At 45.3% G+C, this 15,088-nt stretch overlaps 1 protein-coding gene across 1 annotated transcript in view; it reads right to left on the bottom strand.

The window, feature by feature from the left end:
- TAF6L (TATA-box binding protein associated factor 6 like) overlaps positions 1–13,767 on the bottom strand; it is a 49,395-nt gene extending 35,628 nt beyond the window's left edge. Inside the window, exons 1-2 of the mRNA XM_044269803.1 lie at positions 13,616–13,767; positions 9,093–9,246 (exon numbers count right to left, since the gene is read on the bottom strand). Of these exons, the coding sequence (XP_044125738.1) occupies positions 9,093–9,239 (147 nt within the window). The 5' untranslated portion in view covers positions 9,240–9,246; positions 13,616–13,767. The remainder of the gene's footprint in view (positions 1–9,092; positions 9,247–13,615) is intronic.
- Between the last annotated feature and the right edge of the window lie 1,321 nt (positions 13,768–15,088).

Below are 15,088 nucleotides of genomic sequence, written 5' to 3'. Positions count from 1 at the left end.
TCCGCAAAAAAAACGATGTACTCCGTATGCATTCTGTTTTTCCGTTCCATTGAAAGATAGAAAATGTCCTATTATTGCCCGCAAATGTTATGCCCAGCCCAATTTTTTCAATGTAATTACTGTATATGTGACGTGGTGAGTGGCTTATTACGCTTTGGCCAAAATGTACACCAATGCCTTATTCAACATCCAGCATAAAGGCAGGGCAGAGTGCTGGTTGCAGAGTGCGATTGCATTTGTGTTTTTGCATTTGTATCTGTATTTCGCCATAGCAATCTGCACCTGCATAGGGTTGTGCTGACTGAACCCCCCACATTTTTTTCTTTGTAGTATATATTAGAGGCGTGGCGATCTCCATGCAGTCATGCACACCTGACCAGTTAGACTGCCCTGGAGGCTGGTTTTAAAGTCAGTATAAAACTGAGTCTGCTTATATAGCACCTACCAGTAGCCATTCGGCTCCAGTAGAAGTATATAGTGGGCTCAGCATGCATGTTGGTACTTGCATCCCTGGATCCGATGAAAGCTGTAATGGCACCGGACGGGGTTATAAGCAGATTGTGCTTGGCGTGCATGCTGTACCTGCGCTCCCTGGACTTTGTGTGGCTGTCATGGCCCATAACAGGTAGGAACTAGTGTTAGGGACCACTCATTAAGGCGACCTTGACGTGGTGAGTGGCTTATTACGCTTTGGCCAAAATGTACACCAATGCCTTATTCAACATCCAGCATAAAGGCAGGGCAGAGTGCTGGTTGCAGAGTGCGATTGCATTTTGTGTTTTTGCGTTTGTATCTGTATTTCGCCATAGCAATCTGCACCTGCATAGGGTTGTGCGGGCTGAATCCCCCATAATTACTGTATATGCCATACGGAAAAATGGAACGGAAAAACGGAACAGAAACACAACGGAAACAAAAAACTGAAAAACGGTCCGTAAAACACTGAAAAAGCCATACGGTCGTGTGCAATAGGCCTAAGGGTCCATTTACACGTCCGTAAGTGTTTTGCGGATCCGCAAAAGACGGACACCTGCAATGTGCGATCCGCAATTTGCGGACCGCACATCACAGACACTATAATAGAAAATGCCTTTTCTGGTCCGCAATTGCGGACAAGAATAGGACATGTTCTATTTTTTCAGGAACGGAATTGCGGATTCCGAAAAAACTGACGCGGATCCCGAAAATGCAGATTCGCATCCGTTCCAGCCCCATTGAAAGTGAATGGGTCCGCAAATTGCGGAACGAATGCAGACCCAAATTACGGACGTGTAAATGGACCCTTACAGTGACATCTACAGCAGCCCGCCTCCTTAAACGTGACCTCCACAGCACCCCACCCCTTAACACTCAACCCCGTCCACAGTGCCCCGTCCCTTAAGACGCCCCCAGTCAACTATCAGTGAACTATGTACATATGTATACAAACTTAGGCCTCATGCACACAAACGTATCTTAGTGTTGCATTTTTTGCAGATCAAATGTGCTTGCGCACTATGAGAAAAAAATATCAGCCTCTCTGGTGGTGGAGACCGTGGGAGCTCACGTAAGCTGGTACTTTTTTCTATAGTGTACAAACACAGCCACCGCTGCTTGACTGCAGGGTGGTCGTAACCATGGAAACTTTATCTGCATAATAAATACTATTTGCTGAAAACCCCTTTAACTAATGTCTCCCATAGTGGCCCCAAGAATTAGTAATGTCCTCCATAGTGGCCTCCAGCTGTAATGTTTTGCTTTAGCCAAAATAATACTCACCTCATCCACTTGAATAAAAATAAACTAATTATATGGGTTATGTCACTTCAATTAATACAAGGCACTTACTAATGTATTGTGATTGTCCATATTGCCTCCTTTGTTTGCTAGATTAATTTTTCAAACAGATTATACACTGCTCATGTCCAGGTACAGCGAAGATACAAGATGGCCGGGACAGGAGCTGCTGCGCATGCGCGCCTACGTGTGCTCCCATGGTCCCGACCACCAGAGGGGCTGAGGCTTTTTCTTATAAAGTGCAACCAGTGCTGAATTGCAGGGTGCTATTAGCTTAAGGGTCCATTCACACAACCGTGTGCGTTTTGCGGATCTACAAAACACGAACACCGGCAATGTGTGTTCCGCATTTTGCAGACCGCACATCGCTGGCACTATAATAGAATATGCCTAATCTTGTCCGCAATTGCGGACAAGAATAGGACATGTTCTATTTTTTGGGGGGAATGGAAATGCGGACCCGGAAGTGCGGATCCGCATTTCTGGATCCGGGCAGCACATCGTGCGGCCCTCATAGAAATGAATGGGTCTGCAATTCTGTTCCGCAAAATGTGGAACAGAATTGCGGCGATGTGAATGGACCCTAAGTGAGACAACCCCTTTAACCTCCTCACGACCGCCGTACGCAGGATTGCGTCTTCGCGGCGGTCGTGCTGTTCTGGGTGGACGCGCCGGTGCGTCCTCTCGCGAGACGCGAGATTTCCGGGTATGCCGGCCCGCGCATGCGCATCGCGGGCCGGCAAAATTCAAAGAAGAACTTCGTCATCAACCTGCCGGCCACGATCATTGGCTGGCAGGTTGATGATTTTCAAAAAAACGAATCAGCAGCCAGATAACCCATCATATTAGTAAATATGATGGGGTTATATGGCTGCTGTGCTCCTCTGCTCCTTCTTTTGGTCGGTTGGTTCCAGGAGAGGAGCAGAGGAGCACATCATTACTGTGAGTACACACTACAGTACACTTAGCCCCCAGATCACCTCCCAGCACCCAATTAACCCTTTGATCACCCTGTCAATCACTAGTGAAAAGGAAAAAAAGTGATCAGTGCAAACTGTCACTTTTTTTTTTTTCACTGTTATTGACCGTTAGGTTTTAGGTATAGTTTAGGTCCCTTGGTTAGGTAGTTAGCGATCAGTTAGCGCCCAGCCCACCGCACCGCAGTCCGTTATTCGCTGATTAGCGTATCGCTAATCAGCATTTGTACTTTTATAGTATCTGAAAGTGATCAAAACTGATCACGGTCAGATCTATAATAGTACTAGTCTCACTTTAGTTCGCCCTCCACCCAAAACGCAGTGTTTGCCCGATCAGGCCTGATCGGTCGCCCACACGTGTGTTCGCCCACACCCGCCCCACCGCAGTGACAAAAAAAATTTTTTTTTTTGATCACTGCACATTCACTTTACACGCACTGCGGCGATAAAAAAATCAGTTTTGATATTTTTTATCAACCGCAGCGGCCTCCGGTACTTCGCTAGCCTCCCCTTTGTAAGACAGGCTTGCTTTTTTTTTCTTGGGTAGTCTCAGGGAATACCCCGAAATTTAGTTGCCCACATGTCTAACAGGGGGTATTCTTCTGAAGAGGCCTACAGGCTTCTGACCCAGTCGGATGAGGAGTGGGAACCCTCATCTGATGAATCCAGCGGGTCAGAATACGAACCTGTAGAAAGCAGTGGCTCTCTGACCCAAAGTTCGGACGAGGAGGCTGAGGTCCCTGATAGCAGCAGGCGTACCCGGCCCCGTGTCGCTAGACCGCAGGTTGCGCAGGATCCGCTTCAAGAGCAGCAGAGTGGGGCTGGTGCTGTCGGATTACGTGGTGAGGCATACACCAGCAGCCCAGCCCTCCCTGGACCTAGTACCAGCACTGCCGTACAACCTGGTGAAGTAGCGAGCACCAGAAGGGCAGTTGAAGCTGGTACGGTGGCACGTGCAGTAGTGACCCCGTCGCAGCCACCGCAAAGACGTGCCCGTAGAGCCCCTAGAATCCCAGAGGTGCTGGCAAACCCTGATTGGCAGTCCCCAACTTCCGCCGCACCCGTAGTTTTCCCTTTCACTGCCCAGTCTGGAGTTCGGGTTGAGACAGCTCAGATCGGTTCGGCCCTGGGATTTTTTGAGCTGTTCTTGACTGCGGAGCTTTTAGACTTAGTTGTGGCCGAAACAAACAGATATGCCACACAATTTATAACCGCTAACCCGGGAAGCTCTTATGCCCAGTCTTTCCGGTGGAAACCAGTCCAAGTTTCCGAAATTAAAACTTTTCTGGGCCTCCTCCTCAACATGGGCCTGACAAAAAAACATGAATTGCGGTCATATTGGTCCACGAACCCAATTCATCACATGCCCATGTTCTCTGCTGCTATGTCCAGGACACGATTTGAGACCATCCTGCGTTTCCTGCACTTTAGCGATAACAGCACCTCCCGTCCCAGGGGCCACCCTGCTTTTGACCGGCTCCACAAAATTCGGCCCCTCATAGACCATTTCAACCTGAAATTTGCAGATATTTATACCCCAGAGCAAAACATCTGCGTAGACGAGTCCCTTATACATTTTACCGGGCGCCTTGGCTTCAAACAATACATCCCAAGCAAGCGCGCCCGGTATGGGGTCAAATTGTATAAGCTCTGTGAAAGGGCCACAGGCTATACCCACAAATTTCGTGTCTATGAGGGAAAAGATCAGACCCTGGAGCCGGTCGGTTGCCCTGACTACCTGGGGAGCAGTGGGAAGACAGTCTGGGACTTGGTGTCACCCTTATTCAGCAAGGGGTACCATCTTTATGTGGACAATTTTTACACAAGTGTGGCCCTCTTTAGGCATTTGTTTCTAGAACGGATTGGCGCCTGTGGTACCGCGCGAACTAGTCGCGCGGGCTTCCCCCAACGGCTCGTTACCACCCGTCTTGCAAGGGGGCAGAGGGCCGCACTGTGTAACGAAGAACTGCTCGCGGTGAAATGGAGAGACAAGCGTGACGTTTACATGCTCTCCTCCATTCACGCAGACACGACAATCCAAATTGAGCGAGCAACCAGTGTCATTGAAAAGCCCCTCTCAGTCCACGACTATAACCTCCACATGGGAGGGGTCGACTTCAATGACCAGATGTTGTCTCCGTATTTAGTTTCCCGACGCACCAGACGCTGGTATAAGAAGGTGTCTGTATATTTAATTCAATTGGCTCTGTACAATAGTTTTGTTCTCTACAGTAAGGCTGGGAGAACTGGATCCTTCCTCAAATTTCAGGAAGAGATCATCGCGAACCTCCTGTATCCAGGAGGTTCCGTGGCCCCATCCACCAGTGTAGTTAGCCGTCTACACGAGCGACACTTCCCCAGTGTCGTTGCTGGTACCTCAAACCGACCGCCACCCCGAAAAAAATGTTGTGTCTGTAGCAGGAGTGGAATAAGGCGTGACACCCGCTATTTCTGTCCTGACTGTCCCGACCACCCTGCCCTATGCTTTGGAGAGTGTTTCCGAAAGTACCACTCACAGGTACACTATTAGCATAGGGATCATCTCACCAGGATAGGCACACAGGGCTATTAGGGCCCATTCACTCACAGCTGCTGCAAACGTCTCCTTTCACATGGGACAAAGTGCATAACGCACTTCGCCACATCTTTGGGCGATTTGCGCTTTGCACATTGACCCATGGGGAAGGAGAGGTTTGTTCTATAAAGGTAAAAAAAACAAAAAAAAAAAAAAAAAAAAAAAAACAGGTTAATGTTTAGTTCCAAAAGTTAAAGTTACATGTTCTGTTCCAAAGTTAATAAAATTATTGCGTTGTGGCCTGGTTTTTTCTTTTTTTTTTTTTTTGTCTTTTTACCTTCCAGGTGGACCAACCGATCTACTAGCTGCAGCACCGATGTGCATTCTGACAGAAGCATTGCGCTGCTGTCAGATTACACGCAAGTCGGTGTATGCGGCGCTGCAAGACGGGATTTTCTCCTCTGCAGTGACAGATATGTTTGCCGAGGCATACGAGCTGAGGAGGAGGCGGCGTTCCTATGCTTTGGCAAGCACTTTGTATATATATATATATATATATAAAAAAAAATCCCGGCAATGATTTATTCATCCACATCGATTGATGCGAATGGAGAAATCTGGTTTGCCAGGGCATACGAGCTAAGTGGGTATGGATGTAGGGCGGAGCTCCTATGTCCTGGCAGACGCCTTTCCCCTCCATTTTTTTTTTTGGGCAGAGATTTTTTCATCCACATTGATCGATGCGAATGAAGAAATCTGTGCCGTTCATTTTTTTCTTTCAGCCCAGAGGCTGAACGGAAAAAAAAATCTCATTACCTGTATGCTCAATATAAGGAGAATAGCAGAAACTCCTAATGCTGGCCATACATGTAATGATTGCGGAGACCCTCAAATGCCAGGGCAGTACAAACACCCCACAACTGACCCCATTTTGGAAAGAAGACACCCCAAGGTATTTGCTGAGGGGCATATTGAGTCCATGAAAGATTTAAATTTTTGTCCTAAGTTAGCGGAAAGTGAGACTTTGTGAGAAAAAACAAAAAAAAATCAATTTCCGCTAACTTATGCGAAAAAAAAAAAAATTCTATGAACTTGCCAGGCCCCTCATTGGATACCTTGGGGTGTCTTCTTTCCAAAGTGGGGTCACATGTGGGGTATTTATACTGCCCTGGCTTTTTAGGGGCCCTAAAGCGTGAGAAGAAGTCTGGGATCCAAATGTCTAAAAATGCCCTCCTAAAAGGAATTTGGGCACCTTTGCGCATTTAGGCTGCAAAAAAGTGTGACACATCTGGTATCGCCGTACTCAGAAGAAGTTGGGGAATGTGTTTTGGGGTGTCATTTTACATATACCCATGCTGGGTGAGAGAAATATCTTGGTCAAATGCCAACTTTGTATAAAAAAATGGGAAAAGTTGTCTTTTGCCAACATATTTCTCTCACCCAGCATGGGTATATGTAAAATGGCACCCCAAAACACATTCCCCAACTTCTCCTGAGTACGGCGATACCAGATGTGTGACACTTTTTTGATGCCAAGGTGGGCAAAGGGGCAAATATTCCAAAGTGCACCTTTCGGATTTTGCAGGCCATTTTTTACACATTTTGATTGCAAAGTACTTCTCACACATATGGGCCCCTAAATTGCCAGGGCAGTATAACTACGCCACAAGTGACCCCATTTTGGAAAGAAGACACCCCAAGGTATTCTGTGAGGGGCATGGTGAGTTCCTAGAATTTTTTATTTTTTGTCGCAAGTTAGTGGAATATGAGACTTTGTAAGGAAAAAAGAGAAAAAAAAAAAATCATCATTTTCCGCTAACTTGTGACAAAAAATAAAAAATTCTAGGAACTCGCCATGCCCCTCACGGAATACCTTAGGGTGTCTTCTTTCCAAAATGGGGTCACTTGTGGCGTAGTTATACTGCCCTGGCAATTTAGGGGCCCAAATGTGTGAGAAGTACCTTGCAATCAAAATGTGTAAAAAATGCCCTGCAAAATCCGAAAGGTGCACTTTGTAATATGTGCCCCTTTGCCCACCTTGGCAGCAAAAAAGTGTGACACATCTGGTATCGCCGTACTCAGGAGAAGTTGGGGAATGTGTTTTGGGGTGTCATTTTACATATACCCATGCTAGGTGAGAAAAATATCTTGGTCAAATGCCAACTTTGTATAAAAAAAATGGGAAAAGTTGTCTTTTGCCAAGATATTTCTCTCACCCAGCATGGGTATATGTAAAATGACACCCCAAAACACATTCCCCAACTTCTCCTGAGTACGGCGATACCACATGTGTGACACTTTTTTGCTGCCAAGGTGGGCAAAGGGGCGCATATTACAAAGTGCACCTTTCGGATTTCACCGGTCATTTCTTACACATTTTGATTGCAAAGTTCTTCTCACACATTTGGGCCCCTAAATTGCCAGGGCAGTATAACTACGCCACAAGTGACCCCATTTTGGAAAGAAGACACCCCAAGGTATTCTGTGAGGGGCATGGTGAGTTCCTAGAATTTTTTATTTTTTGTCGCAAGTTAGTGGAATATGAGACTTTGTAAGAAAAAAAATAAATAAAAAATCATCATCATTTTCCGCTAACTTGTGACAAAAAATAAAAAGTTCTATGAACTCACTATGCCCATCAGCGAATACCTTAGGGTGTCTACTTTCCGAAATGGGGTCATTTGTGGGGTTTTTCTACTGTTTGGGCATTGTAGAACCTCAGGAAACATGACAGGTGCTCAGAAAATCAGAGCCGTTTCAAAAAGCGGAAATTCACATTTTTGTACCATAGTTTGTAAACGCTATAACTTTTACCCAAACCATTTTTTTTTTTTGCCCAAACATTTTTTTTTTATCAAAGACATGTAGAACTATAAATTTAGCGAAAAATTTATATATGGATGTCGTTTTTTTTTGCAAAATTTCACAGCTGAAAGTGAAAAATGTCATTTTTTTGCAAAAAAATCGTTACATTTTGATTAATAACAAAAAAAGTAAAAATGTCAGCAGCAATAAAATACCACCAAATGAAAGCTCTATTAGTGAGAAGAAAAGGAGGTAAAATTCATTTGGGTGGTAAGTTGCATGACCGAGCGATAAACGGTGAAAGGAGTGTAGTGCCGAAGTGTAAAAAGTGCTCTGGTCATGAAGGGGGTTTCACCTAGCGGGGCTGAAGTGGTTAACACTTCTATTTTTGAAAGCATTCTTACTTTGCAACATTTTGCGCAGATCTGCATAAACCTTCTGCGCAGTACTATATATATTAGTTGTTACTGGTTACATTAGTGCTTGTTTAGTTGTACGCTACAGCAATCTTTCCTGTATTAATAGGCGTTTCTGTTTTACTTCCAAAATTTGCAGCGGCACGTGACCATTTTTCAGCCCTCTAATTTTAATCCTGGTTCTGCCCCTGCCTGACTAACAGATTATTTTTAACATTTCAAGAATGATTTAAAGGGAACCTGTCACCAGGATTTTGTGTATAGAGCTGAGGACATGGGTTGCTAGATGGCCGCTAGCACATCCGCAATACACAGTCCCCATAGCTCTGTGTGCTTTCATTGTGTAAAAAAAGAAAAACGATTTGATACATATGCAAATTAACCTGAGATGAGTCAGAGCTTGAAAATATGACTCTTCTCTGGTCACACAAGTAAGATATGACTCTTATGTTAAATTGCATAAAAGGCAGGAAGTACTCAAATGCATAATACTTATAGAATTCGTCTGCAAATTAAATTAAAAGTGTAATTTATGTGTTTAGGGTAACACAATGAACATTTAGAAACGCTCAGTGGGGGTAGCATAGTAGAGGTGACGCATACCTGTGTGATTTCCCGGAGCCTGTAGCATACATCCTCAGCCAGCACAGCGGCCACTTCATCAGTGACCTCAAACCCCACACTTTCTGCAGTCAGACGGACGGAGTCTTGACACAGCTCCACATAGCGGCGGTCCTCCGTGTGAGACATCCCAACACTGCAAAGAATACAAGAAGATGGTGGCTTTGTTTTAACCATTAAAGGCCATCTGGCAGCAGATTTGTACCTATGAAACTGGCTGGCCTGTTACATGTGCACTTGGCAGCTGAAGACATCTGTGTTGGCCACATGTTCACATGTATCCACTGAGGAAGGGGTGTAGACGCCCCGAAACGCGTCTGGTGACAGAAAGGAAAAAGCGCCCACCTAATTTACTGGACCTCTACTAAAATATTGCATGGCCATGCGATAAAAATCTCCAGCTACAACTACTGTTCCAGCACACAGCACCGGACGCCGCTGATAAGGCACTATTCCTGCCTGCTCAGTCCCGCGATATTGTGACGTCATCGGCCCGAGACGTGCGCCGCGAGACTCCGAAGCAGCCGGCACCGCTCGCCTCTCGTGGAAGGACCGTTACCAGAAACCAGGTAGGAACCTGAATTGTTAATTTGAGCACGGAGTGGCTTAAAAATGTACCATCCTGGGCGGTCACATTAACAGCTGGAAGAAGATAACTCTGGAGGGACTTATGCTACAGCGTTAGAACCATCCATTATCTGTATGCACTAAGAGGTAAACCACTGCTCGGAGTGACTTGTTTTAGGAATTTTTGGGACACTTTCATTGACTTGCGGTTTCATAAGCACCAATAGTGATTTTTACTGCAAGGAACTAGGTGCTTTAAAGAGACGTTTGGAACACCAATTGTGTAAGAATTGTGGCAATAGGGTTCCCACCCCGATATCAGTATACTTTTATGTATTGGTACCAATTGGTATTTTTTATTGAATTTTAGTGTATGAATTATGTGTGATTGGAATAGATTTATTTATTGGACGCAGCAGGTCCTATCATAATAAATATATCCTTATATCCTATAATCTTTTTTCAATTATTTATACCACTTTGGGGTCGGGCACCCGATTTGTGAGTTAGCAGCACCCGTCATAGCCACTAGGCGAGAGCCAACCACCCATGTCCTTAATCCATGTTCACATGTATCCGCATTACTGAGAAAAATGATGTTTTGATATATGCAAATGAGCCTCTAGGAGCAACGGGGGCGTTGCTGTTACACCCAGAGGCTCAGCTCTCTGCACTGTGATTGAGCCAGGAAGTGATGACATTCTCACGGCCTGGCCCTGTCAATTACACTGGGTTCCAAATTATTATGTAAATTGGATTTAAGTGTCATAAAGATGTCATTTTTGATGTCCAATTAAACTCATGGATGGTATTGTGTCTCAGGGCTCTTTGGATTCGCAGAAATCAGTCTCAAACACCTATGATAAGGAGGCCGTTCCACATTATTAAAGGGATTCGGTCAGCTAGTTTGAGCCTATAGAGCTGCGGACATACGCAGCGTCAGGGAAATAACTGCGCATGCGCGAGATTACCAGCCTCCCCGACCTCAACACTATTAAGATCCTTTGGAGTATCATCAAGCAAAAGATCTAGGAGGGTGGGAGGCTATTCTGACATCCTGCAAAGAAATACAAGCAGGAACTCTCCAAAAACTCACAAGTTCAATGGAATTTCATTGTGAAGGTGATATCACAGGGATGGCCAACCTGCGGCCCTCCAGCTGTTGTAAAACTACAACTCCCACCATGCCCTGCTATGAGTTGTAGTTTTGCAACAGCTGGAGGGCCGCAGGTTGGCCATCCCTGTGATATGGGGTCCTATGTAAACATGTAACTTGGCCTGTTCAGATATTTGTGATTGAAATAGCGTTTGAGTTCAGTAAATGTGACCTTCTAATGCTGCCAATTCAACAAATGACCATTTTCAGTTTTTTACAACCTCTAAAATGTTTGGAAATTCTGTTGTGCACAATAATTCGGAACAGCGCATTTTGAGTTTTTTTTATTAACTATTATCATTGGGAAGGTTGTTCAATATAATTTGATTATACTATTAGGCTATGTGAAAAACAGGACATGAGATGTACATTCTTTTAAGTGCCATCACACGTCTGTTTTAAGACCAATGGTAGTCTATGGGGTTATTCACATGGCAGTTTTTTTGACTGTCAGTGAAAAACAGACATAAAAAATTTTCACTCACAGACTGCCCCCATACATACGGTCCATTTTCAACGTCCGTCTCTCAGAAAGGCATCAGTGAAATAAACTGACATCGTATGACGTAGCCTAACAGTTGATGACTTGAAAATGATACTGTCATTTATATCGACCATTTATGAAAATCAGAGAAAAATATATTTTGTATTATAATTTGGAACATGGTGTAAAGTGCGTAGTGCGCAGCAACTGCAGAGAGAGCAGTTTCTAGGTGTAATGGCAACGCCCCCATTGCTCCTAAAGGCTCATCTGCATATATTAAAACATGCGGACACATCATATGAACATGGGACCAACACAGATGTCTGCAGCCGCCGAGTGCACATGGAACAGGTCAGCCGGTGTCATAGCTACAGATCTGCTGACAGGTGCCCCTTAAAGAAATGTCCCACAGGAGAAGGGACAATTGTCTGGTCGCTGGGGATTAGGGATGAGTGAATTTGTGTCTCCAAGTTCGGGTTATCTAAGAATTCCGTTACGTATCCCGCTACCACAGGCCATAAGTTATGATACCCCAAACCTCGCATTCCGAACTTGAAGACACAAATTCGCTCATCCCTACTGGGGACTATGAACACTGAGGTAGCAGAGGGGCGGTGGCCATGGCGCCATTCGCTTCTATGGGACTGTGCTTTGTTTGGCCGTTGATGTAGCTATATGCCTTATTTCTCAGGTGTCACTTTTCTACATAAAAACTAACGGTTTGGTTTGGTTTTTATACCATAAACCATGTTTATTGAAAGGATGGCTATAGTCATGTATATTATATTACAGTCACCACACAAGGGTGACGGGGCCTCCATCCGGCTAAGAGTGGTGCGCTCACAGCCGGGGAGAAGAGAACCGCCCCAGCAAAACTGAGTCAGCTCATTATAATATAAGGCGCCGAAATTGTCTTTGGGGAAAAAAAAGTGCCATGGCATCAGTGGGGGCCGCCCTATAAGACCATAATTAGACTAGGGCTAAACTGATGAAAGCTCCTCTGTAAGGCTACATTCACAGAACTGTATGTGTTTTGCGGTTCGATGACGTCCATATGGCATCCGTTAGTTTTTTTTGCGGTCCATTGTAGAAATGCCTTATCCTTTTTGCGGGGCTACGGAACAGACACACGGATGCGGATAGCAAACACTTTGCTGTCCGCATTTTTTGCGAACCCATTGAAATAAATGGGTCTGCGTCCTATCCGCAAAAAAAATAAAAATAAATACGGAAAGGCCACGGAATGACAATACGGTTGTGTGCAAGAAGCCTGAGGGTACTTTCACACTTACATTGTGTGATTCCGGCAGGCAGTTCTGTTGCCTGATCAGGCAAACTGTATGCAAACGCATGTCATTTTTTTTCTGACTGATCAGTCTGAAAAATGCATTGCAATACCGGATCCGTTTTTCCGGTGTCATCCGTCATTTTTTTTTTTTATTCACATTTTTAAAGGTCTGCACATGCGCAGATATGAATGACTGATCCGGCATTGCGGTATTTTGAATGCTGGATCTGGCACTAATACATTCCTATGGAAAAAAAATCTGGATTCGGCATTCAGGCAAGTGTTCCGTTTTTTTGGCCGAGATAAAACCGCAGCATGCTGCGATATTATCTCCGTCCTGAAAAGTCAAAAAGACTGAACAGATTGCTCTCCATTCAGAATGCATAAGGCTACTTTCACACTAGTTCCATCGGATCCGTCCTGCCGCTAGTGACCGTGTGCCCCCGGACTGCCGCTCCGTCCCCACTGACTATAATGGGGGTGGGGCGGAGTTCCAGCGAGAGGCTGCCAGAATAAAACTACGACTATTCCGGCAGCCTCTCACCGCGCGCTGCCTCCGCCGGAACGCCGTCCTGTCCCCATTACAGTCAATGGCGATGGAGCAGCAGTCCGGGGGCACACGTTCACTAGCGGCCGGACGGATACGACAGGCTGTTCACCCGAAGGAGGTCCGCGCCGCTAGTGTGAAAGTAGCCTTAGGATAAAACTGATCCCTAGGACTGAACTCCATGCCGAAAAAGAATAACGCTAGTGTGAAAGTACCCAAGGGGGATATTTACACGTGTAACGAGCGGTGAACTACATTTACCATGTACTTCATCCCCTACATAACAAGCAGGCAACGGGGACCCCTGAGCGCCAGACCACCTGGTTTCTAGATCGCCTCTTTATGACGTCACAAGTCTTTACTCCCAGCATGCAGCACTGGGTGAACGCTTCGCTCTGCGACCTCCCTTGTAGCCCGGTAATAAAGTGAGACCGGCAGCCATGCACCAGAATCAGACACTCACCAGTCAGCGCCACCGGGGGCACATTACACAGACCGCATCCCCGCCGCCTTGTCTACCTAGTACCCGCCGCCGGCTGGGCGGAGACTTCACTGATTGGTTAAGGCAGCCGTCACTCACGTGAACCCCACATTGCTCCTGTTGCCGGGTCACGTGATGTTTGGCGGTGGGCGGGGTTTCCTTCCTGGCTCGTGTGAAGAGTGACTACTTGACGGGTGTCAGAGCCGCTGGGGACCCTCCTGCCACTGACCTAGGTGCGGGCGTACATACACGCCCTGTGTACCCAGCTAAAACAGAGAGAAGAGTCGAAATGTCTCCCGCCTCATGACCATGCCAACCAGCATTTTGGACAGTCCAAGAGGGACCCTGTGGGTCATTGTGTGAAAGTCCATTTTTCCTGTACACTTTAACAGCAGAAAATAGTATCAGAAATGTCTAAAAATCCAAATTTCATCAAATAATGAAATAATATACACAGCGGGGTCAAATATACAGAGGAAGCTACATTTAGTTTTTTACTCCCATGTTGTATCCACTATTGTTCTGTATTTTGCTATAGGTTTCCAGTTTTTCATCTATATTTGAGTCACTTTTTTTGCTGTTACGCCTCATGCACAAGAACGTATGTATTTTGCGGCCTGACCGTGTACGCCACTTTTTTCACAGGCCCAGTAGTAGAAACGCCTAGTCTTGTCAGCAAAATGGAGGATAGGACATGTTCTATAATAACATGCACGCAGCTGGTGTCCATGGTTGCAGATTCACTGACTGCAAAGTACATATGGTTCCGTTATGCATTCCGTCAGAGAATTGCGTTATGGTCTGTGGTAAAACGGAATCCATAACGCAATTCACCTTTTACCACCAAAAGAAATGTGAACGAATTTCACAAGCGGAAATTTGCTCATCTCTAATTGAGATACTATTTTATTTTTTCAGTTTTACAACACACAGCATTTTTGGGGGGGGGGGGGGGGAGAGAAATATATGTTTTTACATTGCCATTTTCTGAGTGTTTTTTATTTTTCTCCAACGTCATTGGTACCATTTTGGGGGGTACATACGATTCTTTATGATTCTGCTTTATGCTTTTTTGTGAGGCAAGATGCCAAAACAAAAAACTAACTTTTCTGCCAGTTTTTTTTTCTTTTATGGCATTACGACCTGGGTTCTGGTCCTCACAGGCTTCCATACATGGCCGGCCCAGAAACCTTTGTAATGCTTTCAGGTGCCATGGCAACCACAGGCACCCCATGATCACATTGTAGAGAGCAGATTGAGTTAAAGAGGCCGGGTTCACATGACCCTTTTGTTTTCCCATTCTTCCGATTTCTGATTCATCAGAGGAACAGAAAACCGTTTTTTGGATCCTATATTTTGAGCATCTGTTATACTCATTTTGCATCCGTTTTAGCCATCTCCATCTGCGAACTATTTTTTTTGCTAAGTGGTAAGAAAAACAGCAGAACAAATGTC

This window comes from Bufo gargarizans, chromosome 10 (assembly GCF_014858855.1).
Source record: "Bufo gargarizans isolate SCDJY-AF-19 chromosome 10, ASM1485885v1, whole genome shotgun sequence".
NCBI lineage: Eukaryota > Metazoa > Chordata > Amphibia > Anura > Bufonidae > Bufo > Bufo gargarizans.
Note: the sequence above shows the minus strand (reverse complement) of the source record. Positions and strands in the feature narration are given on the sequence as shown.